The sequence below is a fragment of the Phyllostomus discolor genome, chromosome 8 (assembly GCF_004126475.2).
Source record: "Phyllostomus discolor isolate MPI-MPIP mPhyDis1 chromosome 8, mPhyDis1.pri.v3, whole genome shotgun sequence".
NCBI lineage: Eukaryota > Metazoa > Chordata > Mammalia > Chiroptera > Phyllostomidae > Phyllostomus > Phyllostomus discolor.
Window position 1 is genome coordinate 68,829,737 of NC_040910.2, and position 23,019 is coordinate 68,852,755.

The following is a 23,019-nucleotide window of genomic DNA, read 5'->3' on the forward strand; positions in this document are numbered from 1 at the left end:
TGATTTCATGATTGAAAGCCAGGGGTGCAACATCTTCCATTACCAGTTATGGTGCAGAGACTGAGGTCACACTAAGCACAGGCTTATTTAAGGGAATGTGGAACACAAGGAGATGCCTTCCTCTCACCTTCAAAGAACCCCCACCCCCACTAACATGGGCACATTTGAAAGAGAGACTGTTACTAGCCACTTAGAAATGCAAAGTCAGAGAAAGGGATACAGCAATTTCCCTTCACCTGCCTTCCTCCCCAGACTCGGGCTTCTCTTTCTCTTCACTAAATTTCCAGAATACCACAAGAAATAGAAATGTGGTGATACCATCACTCTGCCATGCCTAATAGTACTTCTGTCTCTTCAACTTTTGCCTGACATGACTTGGCACAGAGATAAGCAGAAGGAAGCATCTGAGATCTGACAACACTTAAAAGTCACCTACTACAGTGTTGTCCAAACATCAGTCATTCCTGTCTCACATTCACAACCCTAGCTATTTCTGCATGCTTAATATTTTTCTTCAGATTGACTAAATTACATCAGTTTTAAAAGGAAGATTAGTATCACTACTTGTAATAGTTTCCTAGGGCTGCTGTTACAAAGCACCATTAACTGAGTGGCTTAAACAACAGAAATGTATTGTCTCACAGTTTGGAGGCTGGAAGTCTGAGATCCAGGTGTTAGCAGAGTTGGTTCCTTCTGAGAGTGGAGAAGGAGAATCTGGTCCATGCCTCTCTCGTAGATTCTGGTGGTTTGCTAGTCATTTTTGTCCTTCCTTGGCTTGTAGAAGCATCACCCTGATCTTTGCCTTCATGTTTACACGGTGTTCTCCCTGTGTGCATCTGTCTCCAAATTTCCTCTTTGTATAAGGACACCTGTCATCTTGGATTAGGCATCCACCTACTCCAGTATGACCTCATCTTAACTAATTACACCTACAATGACCCTATTTCCAAATAAGCTCCACATTCTTAGGTCCTGGGGGTCAGCACTTCAACATATGAGTTGGGTGGGTTGGGGAGAGAGACATAATTCAATCCATAACACTATTGTAAATGGAAAAACATCACTTTCCACAAGTAGAAGGTAAAGATAAAAGAAAAATGCAATGATAATCCATCAGCATCCACAGATTCTAATTAGAAAATGTGGCTTCTCATAAGCTCTGAGTCTGATACTTACTTTCTTTGTTTAAAAGGGAGATGAGAAGTGCTCTTGTGAACACAAATAACTGCCACACCACGGGATCCACTGATCACTTCCCATGCTGTCCATGTTGCACATCCCACATTTGGGGAATCTGCACAAATTATCTCAAAAAAATGAGACAAACCCAAATCATCACACTTCCAGAACTAGAACTTATGGGCTCTAACCACCCCCAATATTGCCCAATTTTTACATCCTCTGTTTTTATTGCTTACTTATTTTGTTTTGCTTCCCTATGCATTTCTAGATCGAGACAACCAGTCTATTCTCATCACGTGAGTAACCTGTGTTTGAACGATGACCTGGAAGCCAGTGCTGCCCCTTCCACTCTCCTTTATCTCACTTAATTTTTTAAAAGATTTTATTTATTTATTTTTAGAGAGGGGAGGGAGGGAGAAAGAGAGAGAGAAACATCAATGTGCAGTTGCTGGGGTTCACGGCCTGCCACCCAGGCATGTACCCTGACTGGGAATCAAACCTGCGACACTTTGGTTCGTAGCTTGTGCTCAATCCACTGAGCTATGCCAGCCAGGTCTTCTCACTTAATTTTAAATCAACAGCGGAGAATCTGGTGCAGGGAAGACAGTGAACACCAAGCGTGTCATCCAGTACTTTGCAACAATTGCAGTTACTGGAGATAAGAAGAAAGAGCAGCAGCAAGGCAAAATGCAGGTGAGTGATTTCCTGCACCCAGAGGCTTGCTTGCTGGATGAGGGTCAAGTGCACACACGGCTTTGTGCTTGGCAGTGATGCACAGCACAAGGTCTCACCCCAGCAGTACTTATGGGGTTCAGCATAGTGGACTCAGGATCTTTCACTGGCTCCATCAGCAACAGCTGAGTGATCTTGGGCAACTGCACATCCTCCTCTGGAGAAGGAATGGTTTGGGCCCCGGTTCTCAAACTGAGGCACACATCAGAATCACCAGGAGGGCTTGTTAACAAGCAATGGCTGAGGCCGAGGCCCAGGCCCAGAAGTTCTGATTGAAATTTCAGCTTCACATTCACAATCCTGATACTTTGCATTTCTAACATATTCCCAACATTGGTCTAGGGATCACACTTTGAGAACCACTGGGCTGTATGGTATTTTCTAAACTGCTCCAGAGCCAGGATGATAAACAATCATGGAGGGGGTTGGGGGTAAAAACCTTACTTTTTACAAGTGGACTTCTGAGGAATCATCCTCATAAAATATTGTTTGATACTTAAAATTTTTTTTTGAGAATCACTCTTCTATCATATAATCTCTTGGATCACTTTCATGGCTCACTTTCTATTTATATGTATACTTCTGAACCCACATGTCTATATTCAATGAGTCATGACGCATGCAGTAACAGAAGTATATATTCTAAAAATCCAAGATTTATGATGAAATGTTATCAGAGAAGAAAGGCATCCAGAGAAAGCAAGATGGAGCTTGGAATCTGGCATGGCAACAGGCAGTCTCAGGCTGTTCAAATAAAAGCCTCTTTAGGGTGGGACCTTGAAGTCTCCTCAGGTGGGATGGGGCTGTAGGTAACTTTGAACATCTGCACAGGCCACCAGGCTGGGCTGGTCTGCATCTCTCTCTGGACCATGCCCAGAGCATCCACACTTTTGTGTTACCAAGGCATTGCTTCAGAAGATATTCGATGTCCTCTCTTTTCTTTGTCTTGTTTATGTTTAGGGAACCCTGGAGGATCAGATCATCCAGGCCAACCCCCTGCTAGAGGCCTTTGGAAATGCCAAGACTGTGAGGAATGACAACTCCTCGAGATTTGTAAGAGCCAGTCCAGTTTTCAACTATCCCCCTAAACCAGACCCTTTCTTCTGATGCTGGATATGAAAATTATCACATAAACTAGAATACACCTGCCCTTATTCTCTCCCCAAGTGATTCAGATCAATCTACCCAACTGGGCTGTTCCCATACATTTTGCAAACAGTGTTGGCTTCTTTATGGCAGAGGGAGGATTTAACTATTTTCCTAACTAGTCAGCATCACCTCAGAGCATTCTGAGTCACAAGTGGAGAGCAATTCCTTTGTGCTTAAAATTGGTATTACTCAGTGTAAACATTTTAAAATGCAGAAGTCCACTGACCAATATCCATTGACTTATTAGCCACAGAACCCTTAGTGTGAAGTAAGCTAGCAGATTTAAACTCTTCCATATCAGGAGGCATTGAGAGTAGGGAAAACCTGTTGAAAGCATAAGAGCTCAAAAGTTGGGAATAAGTGGATGTTGAAGATCTTGAAGGATATGCTCATCCATTAATATTTCACTTAGGATTAGCTCAACTGAAGAAGTATTTACTTCCACATTAGAAAAAACACACAAAAATCCAACTTTTTACCTAATTTCACTGACTAGTGGGGCAAGAACCCTAAAGTGAAGCCTTCATTTATGCCTATAGTTGCAAAAGCACATCAAAACTTCATATATGTCAATAGCTGGATGATACCAGGCTTGCATTTTATTGCTGATTCTCTAAGACAAAATCATATTTGATGAGACAGTAGATGCTTGAATTGAAAACTGTGGCCTTAACCTCTGACCCTGCTTTCTTTCCCTTGGTCCTCTGTACATTGCCCATCTGCATGTCTCTCTTCCTGAGGCACAACTAAACTCTCCCTTGTAGGGGATCTAGGTACATGTACACAGCAGAGATGTGCTACACATGCATGGACCAAGTTAGTTATTGCACTAACCGGGCATCAGCTTAAAGTGGAAGACAATGCTTTCAGTTACTCCCCAGTCTCACTCCCATTTATTTTGTCCAGAGGCCTCTCCTCCTGGCCTCTGGACAAAAGGAGACTGTGACTCAGAAGTCGCAATGGTTCTTGTTATTCTGTTCACCTCTCACCCTCCAAACAAACATGTGCAGGCAAAAATTTCCATCATCCTCCATTACACAGATAAAAGTACTGAAGACCAAACACAATCAAACATACCTCCACTGACCCTTCACTAACACTTATTTATTTATGTATTTATTGGTTGATTCTTATATGTGCCCTCACTGGGGATCTAACCAGCAACCTTGGTGTATCAGGATGATGCTCTAACCAAATGAGCTACTGGCCAGGGCCTCACTAAATCTTCTTAATTTTTATTCAGAAAATATTGAGAATATCTCTGAGTACCAACTGCATGCCAGTCTGTGAGTAAACAAGGAAGGCAACATTTTTGCCCTCAAATTTACTCACAGTGTGGCAGAGATTACTTAAGCAAATAAGGTAAGCAAGGAGTATACACATGCACACACACAAGTTTACCTCTTGCTCTCCAAAAGGGAAAGAACTCAGACTCTGAGTGGGTCTTTGGGGTACCAGAGGGTCTGGCCTGATCCTGAGAGATAGGTGTGCCTATAGGAAGCAGTAAGGAAAACTGAGGTAAGAAACCTCAGAATTAATAGCCAGAGGCAAAAAACCAAAGTCAGTTAGATGGTCCAACCAGGCTGTCAAAGGTGTTATGAAGAGTTTGAAACTTTAAACAAGGATGTAAAAGACTTGTACTCAGAAAATTATAATACACCACAGAAAGAAATCAAAGAAGACACAAATGAGTGGAAGCATATGCTGTATTCATGGATAGAAAGAATTAACATTATTAAAATGTTCATAGTATTCAAAGCAATCTATAGATTCAGTACAATCCTATCAAGTTACCAATGGCATATTTCACAGAACTAGAACAAATATTCCAAAATTTTATATGGAACCACAAAAAGACCTCAAATAGCCTCAATAATCTTTAGAAAGGAGAACAAAGTTGGAGGTAACATGCTACTTTATATCAAACTACACCACAAGGCCATAGTAATCAAAAAAGCATGGTACTGTTACAAAACAGCATGAAAACAGATATATAGATCAATGGAACCAAACAGAGAGCCCAGAAATCAACTCACACTTTTATGGTCAGTTAACACTTAACAAAGGAGGCAAGAACATACAATAGGCTAAAGACAATTTTTTCAATAAATGGTGTTGGGAAAATTGGACAGATACATGCAAAAAAATGAAACTACACCACCTTCTTACACCATACAAAAGAATAAACTCAAATGCATTAAAAACTTAAATGTGAAATTCAAAACCATAAAAATCCTAGAACAAAACATAGGCAGTAAAATCCTGGGCATTTCCCATAGCAATAGTTTTTCTGATATATCTCCAAAAGAAAAAATAAACAAATGAGACTACATCAAACTAAAAGTTTTTTTGCACAGGAAAAGAAACCATCAACAAAATAAAAAGACAACCCACTGAATGGGAGAATATATTCACCAATGATACATCTAATAAGGAATTAATTTCCAAAATTTATAAAGAACTTGTACAACTCAACACCAAGAAAAACAAGCAACCCAATTAAAAAGCAGGCAAAGGACCGGAATAGACACTTCTGCAAAGAGGACAGATGGCCAATAGACATATGAAAAGATGCTCAACATCCCTAATCATCAGAGAAATACAAACTAAAACCACAATGAGATATCACCTTATACCTGTCAGAGTAGCTCTCATCAATAAATCAACAAACAGCAAGTGTTGGTGAAGATGTAGAGAAAAGAGAGCCCTCGTGCACTGCTGGTAGGAATGCAGACTGGCAGCCACTGTAGTATAGAGTTTCCTCAAGAAGTTAGAAATGGAACTGCCTTACAACCCAGCAATTTCACTTCTGGCAATACATTCATAGAAACTTGAAACATCAGTTCAAAAAGAATATATGCACTTTTATGTGCCTTGCAGTGCTATTTACAACAGCCAAGATTTGGGAGCAGCTCAGGTGCCCATCAGTAGATGAGTAGATAAAGAACTTGTGGTACATCTACACAATGGAATACTATTCAGCCATAAAAAGAAGGGAATCTGACCTTTTGTGACAGCATGGATGGACCTGCGGGGTATCATGCTAAGTGAAATAAGCCAGTCAGAGAAAGACTAATACCATATGATTTCACTTAAATATGGAATCTAATAACAAAACAAGCAAATAAACAAAAGAGAAACAGATTCATAGAGACAGAGAGCGGGCTGACAGCTGTCAGAAGGGAGAGGTTTGGTGGTGGCTGGGTGAAAAAGGTGAAGGGATTAAGCAAAAAAACTCATAGACACAGACAGCAGTACAGTAATTACTAGAAGGAAAGGGGTAGAAGAGGGTAAAGGGAAGGGGTAAATGGTGACTGAAGGAGACTTGACTTAAGGTGGTAAACATACAATAAAATATACAGATGGTGTATTATAGAAATGTACACTGGAAACCTAATTGTATTAACAAATGTCACCCCAATAAATTCAATGAAATCTAAATTTTAAAAAAAGAGTTTGAGAATCCAGGTACATGAGAGTAGGATAAACTAAGAAGTCTGAAGGGAGGTGGTAACAAGCAGAGAGCTGGATAGGAAGCCTTTGGGATCCCCAGCACTATAGGTACAAGGTCGGGCACTTGGGGTAGAGCTACCAGAGCCTTGGCTGGCCCAGGCTCAGGACTCTGGGTACCAGGCAAACAGAGGGAAAGGAAGCTCTCATGCTTCTGGCCTTCCTTCTTCCCTGACCTTACAATTCCCACCCCTCTGTGGTAGCACCTAGTAGAGGCTAGCCACAGCAACATTGAAATAAAATAATTGTGATGTTTGTCCACCTGCCATTGGACAGGGGAAGTTCATTCGGATTCATTTTGGAGCCACAGGAAAACTGGCATCGGCAGACATTGAAACCTGTGAGTCTAAACACTCTATTTGGTACCTTCATATTTGGCCACATAGCCATCTCTCAGGAGCCAAAAATCACATTATTTTTGTTACCTTAGATCTCTTAGAAAAATCCAGAGTGACATTTCAGTTATCCAGTGAGAGGAGCTATCATATTTTTTACCAAATCATGTCAAACAAAAAGCCAGAACTAATTGGTAAGTTCTTAGAATATTGTTCTCATCTTCCAAATCAGTCACATTGAAAAACACCAGAGTAAGTTGTGCCTGAGATGGTAAAGGGACTTTTGTGTTTTGCAGACCTGCTTCTGATCACAACCAATCCCTTTGACTTCCCCTTTGTGAGCCAAGGAGAGGTCACTGTGGCCAGCATTGATGACAGCGAAGAACTGTTGGCGACAGATGTAAGCATTGTTTACTTACTTATTTAAGCTTAGAATTATTGCTATAAGCTTTGAAGTGACCCCATGCTATCTCCAGTCCCAGTCTTATCACATCCTGTCTATATGACTTGGGGCAGATTACTTACCATTCTTGGAACCTCTATTCTTTACCTGGAAATTTAGAAAAATCCCTACACCTACAAGGTTTTCACAGGGACTTAATAAGATAACACATGGATGGCGCCTGGCTCCATGCCTAATACAGGGAGAGGCTCTGCAAAAGTTGGTTCTTTTTCATTTGGAAAATGAGGGTGCTCGCTTTGATGATTTCCCCTTCCAGTTCTAATATGCCATGATGCCACACTGAACATTACTGGAATTCTTGGATCACAATGCCAAGCTCTCAAGCTATTGGACACTAATTCTCAGACCTATCCATGAGACTTCCTTCTCCCTGTATCACACAATGGCTCCTACTGGCCTCATCCAAAATCTATGTACATATTTCCCAAATCTATGCACAGTGGAAAAGGATTTAAATCAGTTCTTAGTAAATGAAAGAAAACAGTTATTTACATTTTCTTCCCATAACCTCCACCCCCCCACACACAAATATGTTAAATTAAAGAAATAGTTTTAATTCCTAACAAACTGTTGCCCACTTGTCATCCACTATTTGGGCAGATGACATGCTATACAAAAGGGTGAGGGCTTTGCCAGGGGAAAACTGTATTTGGATCCCTGAGTCCTACTGTGATGCTGTGCTTTTTTAATTCCCAGAATGCCATTGACATCCTGGGTTTCAGCTCTGAGGAGAAGGTTGGAATCTATAAGCTAACAGGCGCCGTGATGCACTATGGAAACATGAAGTTCAAGCAAAAACAGCGGGAGGAGCAGGCAGAGCCAGATGGCACTGAAGGTAACCCACCGCACCTGGGAAGGGGACTGGGATTTGACCCTTCACCTGTGTTCACAGGTGAGATAAACTTTTTGTTCATCTTAAAGAGCTGCTCTTCAAAAATTATACAAATTTAATTTGAGTTGTCTGAAGCTCACTGTACACATGCCGGGAAAGTTTATTCTCTCAGTCAAGGAATCCTGTAGTGGGGACTCCTTGGAATATGAAAAGCATAATTCTCTTACATAAATAATCACTACCCACCATGCTATCTCTCCCCATCACAGTTTAACTATTATTTTAAGGTGGATGTTTATGAGAGGCTATGGTTAAGTGAACTTAACTTTCTCTCTGTGCATGTCATGATTGATACCCAGAATGCTTTCCTAATCACCTGGATAGACCTAAAACAAAGACTTTAGCAAGGTGTAAGCTAAGTGTCATCCTTCCATCTCTTGCACTCTGACATTTGTTGAACTTGACCCTGAGCAAAGGACCAGTGTACAAATCTTCCTGCCCATGACTCTCATATGAATGATCTCACCATTCCCCTCTACCTCATCCCCAAGAGGCCGGGAAACAGAGCAGAGGGCAGTGGGAGGGGATGGCAGCAACAGGACCCACCTACCACATGCCCCTGCTCATGTGTCATCATGTCTCAAATGCAGTATGTATTAAACCCCAAGTGACAGAAGGGAACAACAGCCTTCAATTAAAGGCCAAAAATACGGATATGACTTTATCACTGCCCGTAAAGACCCAGCTGAGTAAGTTAGGTTCACCCAAGGTAAATCTCTCTTTTTATTAACTCAAAGTCAGCTGATTAGTAACCTCACCCAAGGAATAGTATCTTGCCACATTCACAGGTTTCACCCACAAGCAAAAGAGGGGATTATAGGGGGAATGTACACCAGGGGGCACAAATCTTGGGCATCATCTTGGAATCCTGCCTATCACATGGAGCACGTGCTAGGAACCAGGAGAGAAACTCAGAGCATCAGAGCAGGAAACACTTCTGATAGGGGTAGTCAGGGAAGGCCTCCTGGGGGAGCAAGGTGCTGCCATGGACTCTGTAAAGTGGATAGGGCTCTGAAAGGTGAGAGTGAGAGGGCTGTCTAGTCAGAGGAAATGCCGTGAGCCAAGGGACAGAGGAAGGAGTGTGATGGGGACTGAGAAGCAACAGTGGTCATGCCAGCTACAGGAGAGGGTATGTGTACTGGATCTGTAAGAGATGAGAATAAAAAGTGATGGTTTTGGGAAGGCCATCCATTTGGGAAGGCATTGAGTGCCAGGGTAAGTGGTTTAGAATGTATGTGGTAGGCACCAGAAGCCATGGCTGCTCTAAGTACCAGGGGACATATATGTGACAACCTGGAATTACTCTGTAAGCAGTCAGACTCACCAAAAGTGTGGAACCTTGAAAAAAGTGTCAAGCTTCTTGACAAGAGCAGACCACATTGACATATATTACAGCAGGGGCCCAGGCCCCTTCCAGCCCTGGTGGCCATGTGCTCGGTGTTCAGGATCAGGAAGGGCCTGGAAAAGGGGAAAGTGGGGACTGAGGCTGGGGCCTGAACTCCTCTGATGATGACACCCATCCCAGTGAACCCACACTGAGTGCTCACTCTGCACCAGGCCCCCTCACTGCAACCCAGCCAATGGGGTGTCATCACCATCCCCCAGTTCACAAATGGCAAAACTGAGGCATAAGGAAGCACAAACAAAACCTGAACCCCAGCAGCCTGACTCTACAACCCAGGCTCTCTGTCACCATACTGTTCCACAACTCTTGGGAACAAGGGCAAGACCAGCTATTTTGAAGGTGAAGTGAACAGGGTGTACTGCTTGCCTGGTATAGGCATGCCAGAAGTGGGGAGGAAGGATACAATCACCCCACACTTTCAAGTTTAAGTAACTAGAAGGATAATGTTACCATCTGCCAAAATGCACACAGCAGGAAAAAAGGGTAGTGTGAGCAAGGAAGAAAGCAGTCAGCCTTAAGTACTGCCCTGGATTTTTATTAACACATGTCCCTAATCGGCAATGAAGTGATAGTGTCAACCAAGGAGGAGCTGTCGCTGGGGAGCAGCATTTCTCTGCCTTTTCATGAGCATAATGTCAAGAGCCAGGTTCACCCTGAAGTTAATTGCACTCCCAATGAACTACAAATTGCCAATTGTCAAGTACTTTGGACCATCTTCAAACACTTAAAAACTGGGTCAAGGTTTTTACTTCTCTCTCAGCTTTTAGTACGGTGTGTTATGTGCACATTAAAAAGGTGCTTAACATTTTGTTGTATTATCAGACTCCAATAATTCTATGTTACCATATTTTGAAATAAAAGTTAAATATTAGTAGATCAAGATCAACCTATCATTAAAGATTGCATCTAGAAGGCCAATGAAAAATTTTTTAAACCTAGAGCTCTGGACTATGGAGTTTAAGCTTCATCGGACAAATCTGGGCCTGGTGCACATAAGAGAACATAAAAACATCAAGCAGGGTTATAGAGAACGTTTCTGGGAGGAGCCAGGGCCCGGCTGAACACTTTAGCAGCTGCCGTTTTTGTGTGTTGTCATTTCCCTCTTCCTCCAGTGGCTGACAAAGTTGGGTACCTGATGGGTCTGAATTCTGCAGAAATGCTGAAAGGCCTGTGCTGTCCACGGGTGAAGGTCGGGAACGAATATGTCACCAAAGGGCAAAATGTCCAGCAGGTATCGGAGATGTTCTGAACGTAGATCACTTGGGTATTTTGCTATTTTAACCATCACCTTAAAGTTGTTTGGTTGCAGGTAGCAGAAATACATATGAAACTAGTTTCAACATTAAGGGAAAATTCATTCTTATGTCTCAAGGGTAAAATCAAGGGATGAAAATTGAGGAGTGCCTGTTGGGTGTCACGAGGACCTGGAGCCAGGAACTGCAGAGCCCTCTGCAGCTGGGCACCCTCTCTGCACTCCTTCTCTTGGGTTCCAAGGGATGTTCTTGCTCTTCTTTTCTGTCATGGCCTCATTGGTAGATCAATTTTCTTCACCTCTCCTGTCCACAGCCACCCCATAGCTCCCAGCTTTGTGTCTCCCTGGTTTCAGCCTCACCCTGAGACCGAGACCAGTGGGTTTTTTTTAATCTCAATTCCAGATTTTCAGGAGAGACGTTTTTAACCCAACCTGGAACAGACATGAAAGTCTGGTTCAATTAAGTGTGGCCAGGGGCTAGAGTCATGTGTTACAGCCATAGTTGCTAGAAAACTATCTTAAAATGGGATAGTTCTCAGAAAAGGGGAAACATGATGAGATTCAAAAACTATTTAATATTCAGTTGAACTCCATGAAATTGTCAGTTTCCAGCTGCTTTTAATCTTCAAGACAACACCTTAGTATGTTTCAACTGAATACAACCATAAAAACACTAATTTGAGGGTTGAGTGCATGATCCTTCCTCCAGGTGATCAATGCAGTGGGTGCTCTGGCCAAAGCCGTCTACGAGAAGATGTTCTTGTGGATGGTCACCCGCATCAACCAGCAGCTGGACACCAAGCAGCCCAGGCAGTACTTCATTGGAGTCTTGGATATCGCTGGCTTTGAGATCTTTGACGTGAGTTGTTTGGGTAAATGACTGGCCTAAAAAAGCCTGTCCAGTTCATGTCTGCTTTGCTGAATTCCCACTGAATTTTCCAAACTCACTCAAGCTGCTTTTTATTTGAAACAACCAGTTCAACAGCCTGGAGCAGCTGTGCATCAACTTCACCAACGAGAAACTGCAACAGTTTTTCAACCACCACATGTTTGTGCTGGAGCAGGAGGAGTACAAGAAGGAAGGCATTGAGTGGGAGTTCATTGACTTCGGGATGGACCTGGCTGCCTGCATTGAGCTCATTGAGAAGGTAAAGAAGTCATTGCACTCCCCAGGGATGGCTGCTCTTTAGTTGGGACCATCACCTCTTTCCTCTCTTTCCTGCTAATACATTGCTGCCCTTCACCACTCACTGCCAGGCTGTGAACCCTCAGAGAGTCAGGACCCCTCATGTACAAAGCCTAAGGGTCTAGAAAGCACCCAGAACCTGTTCAGACATGTAGAGAGGTACATGGGTGGTTAAGATCCCAGGGCTCAGTTATCCCTAAGAATGTGATGGGGAGCCCAGCAGGGACTGTGGCATGTCATACCTCTCTGGCTTGTCCAAAAACCCATGGAGGAGGGACTGTGGAGCAGTGGGGCCCTTGGAATGTTACTCTGAAAACAGTAAATGACATTAACTTTACAAAAAGGAATTCCACAGTGTTTTGAGTACTGGTTATGTTGGAAGGAAGTGACTACTAAGAAATTCAGATATAATTGTTGAAAATATTACTTAAAAAACAAAATTTATTTATAAAAATGTGTATTTATTCTTACATGTTTAAACTTTAGTCACCTTCAAAATACTCTCCATTTGATGCAATACACCTATTGAGATATTTTTTCCACTGCTCAAAACAGTTTTTGAACTTGTTGATTTTGATGCTTTTTAGTGCTTCTGCCATTTTTTGTTTCACCTCTTCCACATGGGCAAAATGTTTCCCTTTGAGACCTTTTTTCATTTGGGAAATAAAAAAAAGTTGCTCAGGGCAAGATCAGGTGAATAGGGAGGGTGGGACACAAGGGTCATGATGTTTTTGTCAAAAATTGCTGAACACTGAGCATGGTGTGGGTAGGTGCACTCATAAATCACCCATCATGAAATGGGAAAACACTTGAAAGATTCTTCAAAAATCTTCACTTAAGCTGAATGCAGGCTCTCACAACAATGCCAATTGGTGCACTAATACAGATGGGTTCCTAGAACATTCACCTAGCAGGGGAAGCCTGTACTACAAGGGGCCTGCCCTCCAGAAGATAATTCCATTTTGGGCCCCCCCCCTTGTATTACTTTATGTCTGTGTACATAGCTACAGTTTTTGTAAACCTATTGCTAAAAGCAAGTTACATTTATATACACACAATTTCATTCTGTGTACTTTTGTTCAACAAATATAAATTAAGCACCTATTATATGTCTAGCACTATTCTGTCATTGCACCAAACAGGCCAAGAGCCTTGCTCTCTCAGCACTTACAGTCCAGTGCTCCTAGTAACAGAGTGACAGCACCAAAGAGATCATCTTTGGCTCCTGCAGACAACAGAGTCATTGGAATATACTAGCATCAAATACTGAAGTATAGCCTGTTATGCTCCTTCTAGCCTATGGGCATCTTCTCCATCCTGGAAGAAGAGTGCATGTTCCCCAAGGCCACAGACACCTCCTTCAAGAACAAGCTGTATGACCAGCACCTGGGCAAGTCCAACAACTTCCAGAAGCCTAAGGTTGTCAAAGGCAAAGCTGAGGCCCACTTCTCACTGGTGCACTATGCGGGCACCGTGGACTACAACATTGCTGGCTGGCTTGACAAGAACAAGGACCCCCTGAACGAGACAGTGGTTGGGCTGTACCAGAAGTCATCACTGAAGCTACTGTCCTTCCTTTTTTCCAACTATGCTGGTGCAGAAGCAGGTGAAATTCTTCTTTTTCTTAACCAGTAGAAATATCTCTGTAATTACTCATAACCCAAAGCTGCTTATAAGGACTCAGTAGTCAGCACAAACTTCCGGTTGAGCTTGCCTTATTTGTCCATCTCTAATGCCTGTTTTCCTTTCTCCTGTTCATCCTCTTCCTTAAGAGATGGTTCTGTGGAATGAAACCAAAACTCTCAGTGGACGTGAGAGCCAGTGCCACATTCTTTAACAGTTTTTAATTGAGATATTACTCATATACCATAAAATTCATCTTTTCAATAATTCGGTGGTTTTAATATGCTTACAGGGTTGTAAAATCATCACCATTATCTAATTCAATAAATTTTCATCACCTTTGCAATCCATTAGCAATCACTTCTCACTCACCCTTTGCCCAGCCCCTAACAACAACTAATCTACTTTCTCTCTCAATGGATTTGTCTACGCTGGACATTTTACATAAATGAAGTCATGCACTGGATGGTCTTTTGTGCCTGGCTGCTTTCACTTAGCCTAATGTTTTCCTGGTTCATGTCATGGCATGTATCAGTACTTCACTTCTTTTTATAAGATGAATAATATTCCATTGTATGTGTGTTACACATTTTGTCCATCTACTCACTAATTGATGGACATTTGGCTTGCCTTTACTTCTCAGCTATTATAAATAACGCTGCCTTCACCATTTACATACAAGTTTCTTTGTGTAAATATGTTGTCAGTTCTCTTGGGTATATACCTAGGAGTAGAATCACTGAGTCGTATGATAGCTCTATGTATAACTTTCTTGAAAAATTTCTAGACTGTTTTCCAAAGTGTCTATATAAGCGTCTATATAAAAAGTGTCCAAAGTGTCTATATAAAAAGTATCACTTTTTAAGGTTAATCATATATATATTTTAAATAATGTTCCTATTTTTAACCCAAAATAGGGTTTAAAAATAATGGATTATCTTAAATGCACAAATTTGACAAATATATGTTTTTATTTTGAAAATATATGCAGTATAATAATTCATTCTATAATTAGACCATTTTTAAAAATTAATGTCTAGCATACTTTGAGCAGTGGGGTATAAACAATGGACACAAGTTTAAACAATTAACACCATCTTCTTCTAACCTAATCAGGGCTCTCTGTGACCTCGCTTAGAGATAACCCCAGGACTCGAACAACAAAGTCCTGTGTATGTGTGGGTCTGTGGAAGTGGCTTTCCTGCCTCTCTCCCCTTTTCCCAGGCTCGGAGTCATGGTGGCCCCTGGGGACAAGGGAGTGCATGAGAGGGGTGTGGGGGAAACTAAGGCATAACATTTCCCACAGGACCAAATCTTGATTATATGTCAGAGACTAAATCTGACATTGTGGACTATTCTTAAGAATTTTCAGTTGTATTATTCTCATCTACTTTCTCATCAAGAGGAATGTTTCAGTCTTGCCAAATACTTGCTTGAACTTCACATCTGATTTCTAAAGGAAAAAATTCTCCTTGGATACTAGAATCTAATTTTTTTCTCCCAGTTAAATGCCACCTCCATCCCACCCTACCCCATTCCCTCTGTGATAGACATGTGCATCCCCAAATCTAAGTAGTTCGAAGGCACATTAAAAAACAAAACAAATAAAAACTCTCAGCTAAAGAACATATTTGCATGAGCCATGGTCATGAACAAGGGGTACAGATTGCCTAGCAGGGTGGGGATGGGTGGAGTGGGGCAAATGGGGAAAAAGTAGGGACAATTGTAACAGCATAAACAATAAAATAAATAGGAAAAAAAAAGAAAACCAAGACTTCCAGGGCTGCAAGAGGCGAAGTCCTCAGAGCTGCCTCTGACACAGTCTGTATCTGTCTTCAGGTGACTCTGGCAGCAGCAAGAAAGGCGGGAAGAAGAAGGGCTCCTCCTTCCAGACCGTGTCGGCGGTGTTCAGGGTTCGTGTTTTGGCACCTTCCACCTTTGGTTGTCTTTTTTGCCTGTTGAAAGAACATTTGCTAAGGTAAATGTGCTTGTTCTGGTTTGTGTCCCAGGAAAATTTAAACAAATTGATGACCAACCTGAGGAGCACTCATCCCCACTTTGTGCGATGTTTGATTCCCAATGAAACCAAGACTCCTGGTGAGTGAGGATCTGCCTGAACAGAACTTCTGAAACATGCAAAACTCTGTGTGTGCACATGCACATGCATTCATGTGTGTTCATACACATGTGTGTCTACCTGAGGAAAGCTGCCGGGTCCTTGTCCCCTCGCTAGGTAGTCTATGAAACAGAGCTGCCAGGTTGCACAACAAAAATACCACGCAACCTGCTAAATTTGAATTCAGATAATGAAAAATGTCTTAGTGTAAGTATGACTTGTGCCATATTTGGGGATATACTTATGCTCAAAAATTATTTGCTGCTTATCTGAAGTTCAAATTCAACTGGGCATCTTGCGTGGTTTATCTGGCACTCTTATGAGATTGTATCCAAAGTATTGTGTATACATTCACGGACACATTAAATCCATCACTTTCATACAGTTCTTAAAGGGCTCTGGTTCCCATTCCCCCAACATGAAGAACCACTAGAACTGGCAAATAATCATCTTAGGTATTCCACAATAAAAACAGAATCAGTAGCAACTGCTTTCCGAGCCTAGGCTGCATGTCAGTCACTCTATTCTATCGTCTGTACTGCTGACAGCAGTTCTCTGTGAGACAAGTGTAACGACTTCATTTTACAAATGAGAAAACTGAGGATGAGACCACAGGCATACAGAATGCTGTGCAGTACAGTAGGGCTTTAGCCACCACCCCATCCTGGATTCATAAATACTCTTACCATATAGCTGTGTTTTGGGGCCATTTGTCACAAAGAGCAAAACAAACTGTCACACAGAGCTATGGCTACAGAGCAGCTCACTCCCCAGTCAGGCCGTCCTACCTCGGACGTGGGTTGCTGGTACCCGAGTGAATGCCTGCTTTTGGCATCCTTACAGGTGAGCGGAGGAGCTGAAGGGCGGAGGAGAGAAATCCTGGCTCCACCTACTACTGCCCTTGGGACCCTGAGCCAAGGACTTTAACTTTCTGCTCTATAAACAAGCAGAAAATTTGTGTTTATTCATTCATTCATTTGTTTAGTTAGTTATTCATTCACTTATTTATTCAATGAGCTCTTATAAAATGTACACTGACTTTGTAAACATTAACACATTTAACCTGCTATAGAGGCTTGTGGAGATTAAATGAATGAATACAAGTCAAGTATTTAAAACAAGGCTGAATGTGAACATTCCATAAATGTTGGCTGTCAATTATTATCATTAAATAAAACTTATGAGTATAATTATTAGAATAATAGTATGTATAATAATAATGATAATAATAATAATAAAGGAATTGTTATCATTACTATCACTTAAAACCAGAAACTTTAAGGCCCAAAATAACCTGGTCCACTGTATTTAGTGGAGTTTATTTTCTGTGAAAGTTGGTTCTCAAGTCTAAGCTGAAGGCAAAATGCACCACGCTGTCGTGGCGCTCCGTGTCTGGGGCAGGTGGCGCCCTGCCTGGGAGTCCAGCGCAGCCAGGTCCCCTCCAGGGCAGGAGCAGAGCCGCTCCTTTGGTTAAGCACCAGGGGAGATGGTTGGCTTGGATGCGGGTGTTCTGTCATGAAGAAAATCGATCCCCACTGTTGTTGTAGAGCATGTGCTTGTACAAGTCAAACACACATGTGCCATGACTCTTGTATATGGCACATGGCCTGCAAGTGCCAGGTGACAGGAGGGTGGGCTGAACCTCTGTGGGTTCACACTGTGCCTCCAGGGCCCCAGAGGTTTTGGTAATCCATTGGTTCACTCCTTCTTTTCGAAGGTAAATTTTGGCAGGCTCTCTGTCCCTTCCTCCCCACTTTGCATCTCCTCTGCTCTCGCACTCTCCATTTTCTTTCCGGTTTCTGGGAATAGACTAACACACTGACACACAAGAGCAGCTGGTGGGGCTGCTCATTTTCTAGAAGAGGGAACTGGGGCTAGGCAGCTTCAACGCCTCGCCCCAGGGCGCCCAGAGCTGGGGCTGCCATCAAAGCCCTAGTCACATTTGGTGCTCTGTAGCTGTTCTCCGGCTGTCCTCCAGGGCTCATGGGCACAGCTGGAATAGAAGCCCTTCAGGACAGGGTTCCAGTCCCCCGTCCTCCCATTCTCCTCTGCTGCGAGCCTGGATCCTGCTAAATGTTTGCTGTTGACTGGCCAGTGGTTGGAGTGCTGCTGCTCAAAATGTCGCTTTTATTATTATTCTAGTATGGTGAGGCCAACAGATCAGCAGATGGCTGCCATTGAAAAGATAGCTACAGTGCCCAAATGGACAAGGAGCCCCTCACTATGCAGGGCCACTTGGGGGACCTCTGACGTCAGTAAGGAGGCGAGGGGAGTGGGCAGAACCATAGACAAGAGCCTTCACTGTGGTTTCCATGGGAAAGAATGGGCAAGGCAGGAGGAGCGGGTTCAGGGTTGGCTAGTTTGAATAATTCCCACGGGCTCTAGGCGGTAGAAGCTGTGCCCACTGGTCTGGCACCTGGCCCTGCCCTAGAGGAATCAGGGCTTGGGAATATTGGCCCTGAGTGGGACAGCATGATGATACAGGTAGCGGCTGGGGGCGATGGGCTCTGGATTGGTTGGGTTGTATGTGAATTGTGTGTCCACAGGGGAAGAATCTCTATCTCTAGGAAATGGTCAGCTCTGAGAAGGGCAGTCTCACCAGGGCCAGCAAGCCCCAAGGTGTCAAAGCATCATAAAATACAGAGAATAAGAGACAGGATGGGTGCAACCACCTGTGAAAGTCAAAATGGCTGGAGGAAGGAGTGGGATGGAAGTGGTAAGTAAAGGGAGAATAGAGAGGAAGAAAGTCCTGCAGCAAATATGACATAAGAAAGATGAAGCAATTGCCTGGGGAACTTTGTAGAAGTTCTGCATATTGGTACAAAGGCAAAGGAGGATTTTTCTTATGGGCCTTCTATGAACTGTCTCAGCTGGGTGGAGCAGGACAAAGGGAAAGAATTCTGAGCCTGTACCCACAGGAGGGGCCCAGGAGGGACAGGAGTCCAGCCTCAGCTCTGCGATGACCCTGGGAGGCACTTCACCTCTCTGTGCTCAGCCACCCTCACACTCCTCCATCTTACAGAATGGCTTTGTGGGAACTCAAAGTTGCCCCTGAGTGGATGCATTTGGCAAGCCAAATGGTACTCTGGTCTCCCCATCATAAAATGATAGTCTAAGGTTTCTTCTGTCTCTGAAAGGGTCAGTTGTCCACTACACATTTTCTGTCTGCTCTCGCCTCTCGTGCCAATGGCAGCCTCGCCATGTCTTTAACCCAGCCTGGGGCACCACAAGGAGAAGCAGCAAGTGTCTAATGCACCCCTCACTGTGTGTCAGGGGCTACTTGAAGATCTCCACTCATATGAACGCAATCCCCACAACAGCCTGAGGAAGTGGATACTGCCATTATCCCTATTTTACAAATGAGGACATTGTAGCATGAAACGTACATGTTCCCATGGCTAGTAAATAGTCCAGCAGGATCTGAACTCCTCAGAATTCTCATCTGAGAAATAATGGGGCTGGGACTTAGACTAGATGATTCCTAAGGTTCTCTCATATCAGAGGTTCTCTGAATTTCTGATACATTTTCTCCCTGCTCTTACTCACTTATTCCTGTAGAGAATCACTATTCACTAGAACTTACAGGAATGATGGAGATGTTCTATATCTGAGCTGTCTAGTGAGATAGCCACTAGTTATATGACATCTTTCATCTGAATGAATCTCAATTTAAATAGCCACTCATGGCCCAGAACTTCTGGGTCAGACAGTAGTGCAGCTCCAACAGAATCTCGAAATTTGTGTAAATGTATAATTATCTCTCCTCACAGCAGCCAGGGGAACTTGGGAGCATTCTAGAAGTTTCCATAAGGTTAAGTCAAAACCAGCTTTAGCCCCTCCCCAGAAAAATAGGGCACTCACACTAAGAAGCCATTACATAGCCATAGTACCTCTCCTCTGAGCCCTCACATAGTCCCAAGACAGAATTTCCCGGGTCCCTGTTTGATTTGTGCCTGACCCAGGCCAGTTACCAAGAGTGACCATGTTGCTTCCCCACAGGGTCTTGTCCCCTTGGCTCTTCTTGCACCCTTGCCTTGGTGCCCCCACTTACCTTCCAGAGCAGGTGCTCAATGGTCAACAGATGACTGCCCTGCATTCAACCCCCCACACCCCCTGCCACAGCCATCCTTGTTCTCCCTGTTTCTCTTCTCCCACTGAAGGCACAGCCTGCAAATTTGGCATCCCTGTCCTTGAGTAGAGGCAGAAGGGCATCTCAAGTTATCTAATGGGAAGCCCAAAGGGTGCTCCACACTCACTCTGCCCTCCCTTGGAGCCTAGCTACAGAGCCAAGGACCATGGCCATGGTAAAAATCAATATTTGATATTTGGCTCTCACTTCCATGGTGGGATGCTGGAGTCCACCCAAGAGGTTGGGATTATGTCCATGAAGACGGAAGGCAGGCTCCAGCCACTGCCAACCCTACAGCTGGCACAAACCCTTTCCATTCAAGTCTGGGTGTGTCAGAGTGCCTCACAGTGCCCAGACCATCAAGGAAAGCAATGAGAAAGCCATTGACCTGCCTCCGGGATGCTCTCTCCCCAGGTGTGATGGACCACCACTTGGTCATGCACCAGCTGCGCTGCAACGGGGTCCTTGAGGGCATCCGGATCTGCAGGAAAGGATTCCCCAGCCGCATCCTTTACGCTGACTTCAAACAGCGGTAGGTTGTCTCATCTTTGCATCTGTCTTTTGGGGGCACCTTTGGACTTCCCCAAAAGTGCTCTTTGGGCTGGGTGTGTGGAGGGCTCACCCCAGGGTGTCCACAGGCTTCATCTTGGGCTGTGGTGGAGGGGTGATCCTCTGCCCAGTGTGAATGCCAGGCTTGCCCAAAGTGGCTCCAAGGTCAAAGCCCAGACCACGTAGCCTGACTGAGACTCTAGATCAAAGTTTTGCAACTACTGCACTTGGATATTTGGGGCTAGATAATCCTTAATTGCAGGGCTGCTTGTGCATTGATAGGATTTGGGCAGCATCCCTGGTCTCTATCCACAGATGCCAGTAGCAAACCCAAGAGCTGTGAAAATCAAAAATGTCTCCATTGTTAAATGTCCCCTGAGGAGACAAAACACCCCCCTACCCCCACTGAGACCCACTGCTCTAGACCAATTCCTCCTAGCTACCATCTGGCCCCACAAGTCCAGGCTGCACCCAGAGTGGAGGAGGGAGAGGGACCTCCCAGAGGCACAGTTGATTTCAGGGTGTGTTGAGGCGTGGGGGGAAGCCATGACCAATATGGCTCAGTTGGTTGGGTGCCATTCTGCAGAGCAAAAGGTTCTGGTTTGATTCTCGGTCAGGGCACATGCCTGAGTTGCAGGTTTGGTCCCCACTTGGAGTGCACACTGGAAGCAACCTATGGATGTTTCTCTCTCACATCAATATTTCCTTCTCTCTCTCTTTCCCTTCTCTTCTCTCTAAAAGTAAGTAAATAAAGGCTTTAAAATAAGACAAAACAAAACAAAAACGTTTTCCCTGAAAGCAAAATTTCTGCCATGCACTTGGCAGGGCTTCCTCCTGTTGTTTCTCCCTCCTGCCACAGCCTGCTTGTGTAGAACCATCCCTAGATTCCCCTTCTGCCAGACCAGCTGTGCAATATTCCATTTCCTCCTAAGGCTGGAAAAAGAGAAGGTTCTAGAAGGCCTGGTCTCAGGTATGGGACCTTTCTTAAGGTGTGAATTCAGCCAGGGAATCTCATCCCTTTGCTGAAACGACCACCCCAACCCACACTTCCAGGCTGCTGAGGGGACCTAAGTAGGTGTGAGGCCTGACACATCTGCCAGGGCAGGGCTCCTTGAGGGCCAGGTGTCGCCTCAGCCTCCCATGTGCTGGGCCAACAGCTGGCAGACTCTCGTCACCCATGGCACAGTGGCTCTCTGCAATCTGCTTTCAGCCTCCCACTCCCATCGCAGGCACAATGGACCACCTCCTCCCATTCCAGCCTTACCCAAGGGCTTGCTGGCCAGGGCCCTCGCAGGGCACTGAGGGTGCTGGGCTGAGCAGTGAGGAACAGATGCAGTTCTTCTCCTCTGAGGCCCACTGACCGGCTGCCCCTGCCAGCAGCCCTGGAACTGACCTGCTGTCCTCCCTCCTCAGGTACCGGATCCTCAATGCTAGCGCCATCCCAGAAGGGCAGTTTATTGACAGTAAAAATGCTTCTGAGAAGCTTCTGAACTCTATCGATGTGGACCGGGAGCAGTTCAGGTTTGGTCATACCAAGGTGAGAACAGGTGGAGCTGGGACACCCACACCTCCCTATACCCCCTCCCCACCCTGTGTCACCACAGCCCAGGGCTGCTTGTTAGCTGAGTGGAAGAAAGGGATCTCCTTCCCCACCTAGTCAACCTGACTACCCCTTGGTCCATAGCCCAGGTGGAGGGAGCCCTGTGACTGGGTGCAGAGGGCTCTGTCTCTGTGTTGGTTTTTAAGAGTCTAGAGGCTTAATTGGCACCCAGAGCCCCACCAGCCATAGAAGAAAGCAATGGGAGCTTGGTGTCCTGGAGGCAGCATAGTAAAGATGCTAAAGGTGATGAAGGAGCCCCAGAGAAAGGAGAACACAGAAAGAATCCCAGGGACAGTGAGCACTTGAGAAGAATTGTTATAACTCATAAAAAGGCTACTTATTGAGCACATGTGCATTGAGCCTGGGACATGTCCTCTGTACACATCTTATTGATCCTCAATAACCTGATGAGGTGATGCAGACCTCACAGGGTTGTTGGGAGGGTGAGAAAGTGTGGCTTCCCAACAAGAAACTTACTCACGGTCACATGGATAGTGAGTGGTAAAGGCTGGCTTCCAATCCTGGCCCCAACACTCCATGTGCGGAAAAGGGACAGACCGGGACCAGAAGCATCCACCCCACCAGGGAGAAACCTGCTGCCCCCAAGGGAACCCTGCTTCCTTGGAACATCATGGGGGCCAAGGAAGCCCTGCCTCTGTGGGCAGCAGGTGGATGGGCCTGAGGTGGGACCACCCTTCTTGGATGGGCAGAGAGGGAGCCCATGTAGCAAAATACACCCTTTGAGGATGGGCAGGTGGAAGTCTGAATCTCCCCTGATCTGGGCACAATTGAGCTCTGAGGTCACTTTTCAGGCACACTTTTGCTCCCTGTATCTGGGCTTTGTCAGAATTTGTCCATGTGGGTTGGTGGGGCCTGGAACGTGCTTGGGAACAAGA

The 23,019-nt window shown here is 44.4% G+C and overlaps 1 protein-coding gene across 6 annotated transcripts in view; it reads left to right on the forward strand.

The window, feature by feature from the left end:
• The window catches only part of LOC114515321 (myosin-13), a 60,766-nt gene that overhangs the window by 10,561 nt on the left and 27,186 nt on the right, over positions 1-23,019 (forward strand). For all 6 annotated transcript variants that reach the window (XM_036032988.1, XM_036032990.1, XM_036032992.1 and 3 more), the window contains 15 exons: positions 1,451-1,478; positions 1,764-1,875; positions 2,875-2,967; positions 6,850-6,913; positions 7,004-7,102; positions 7,205-7,308; positions 8,068-8,206; positions 10,781-10,899; positions 11,630-11,779; positions 11,898-12,068; positions 13,403-13,712; positions 15,569-15,642; positions 15,739-15,826; positions 20,389-20,506; positions 21,937-22,060. In XM_036032988.1, coding sequence (XP_035888881.1) covers positions 1,451-1,478; positions 1,764-1,875; positions 2,875-2,967; positions 6,850-6,913; positions 7,004-7,102; positions 7,205-7,308; positions 8,068-8,206; positions 10,781-10,899; positions 11,630-11,779; positions 11,898-12,068; positions 13,403-13,712; positions 15,569-15,642; positions 15,739-15,826; positions 20,389-20,506; positions 21,937-22,060 — 1,793 coding nt within the window. The remainder of the gene's footprint in view (positions 1-1,450; positions 1,479-1,763; positions 1,876-2,874; positions 2,968-6,849; positions 6,914-7,003; positions 7,103-7,204; positions 7,309-8,067; positions 8,207-10,780; positions 10,900-11,629; positions 11,780-11,897; positions 12,069-13,402; positions 13,713-15,568; positions 15,643-15,738; positions 15,827-20,388; positions 20,507-21,936; positions 22,061-23,019) is intronic.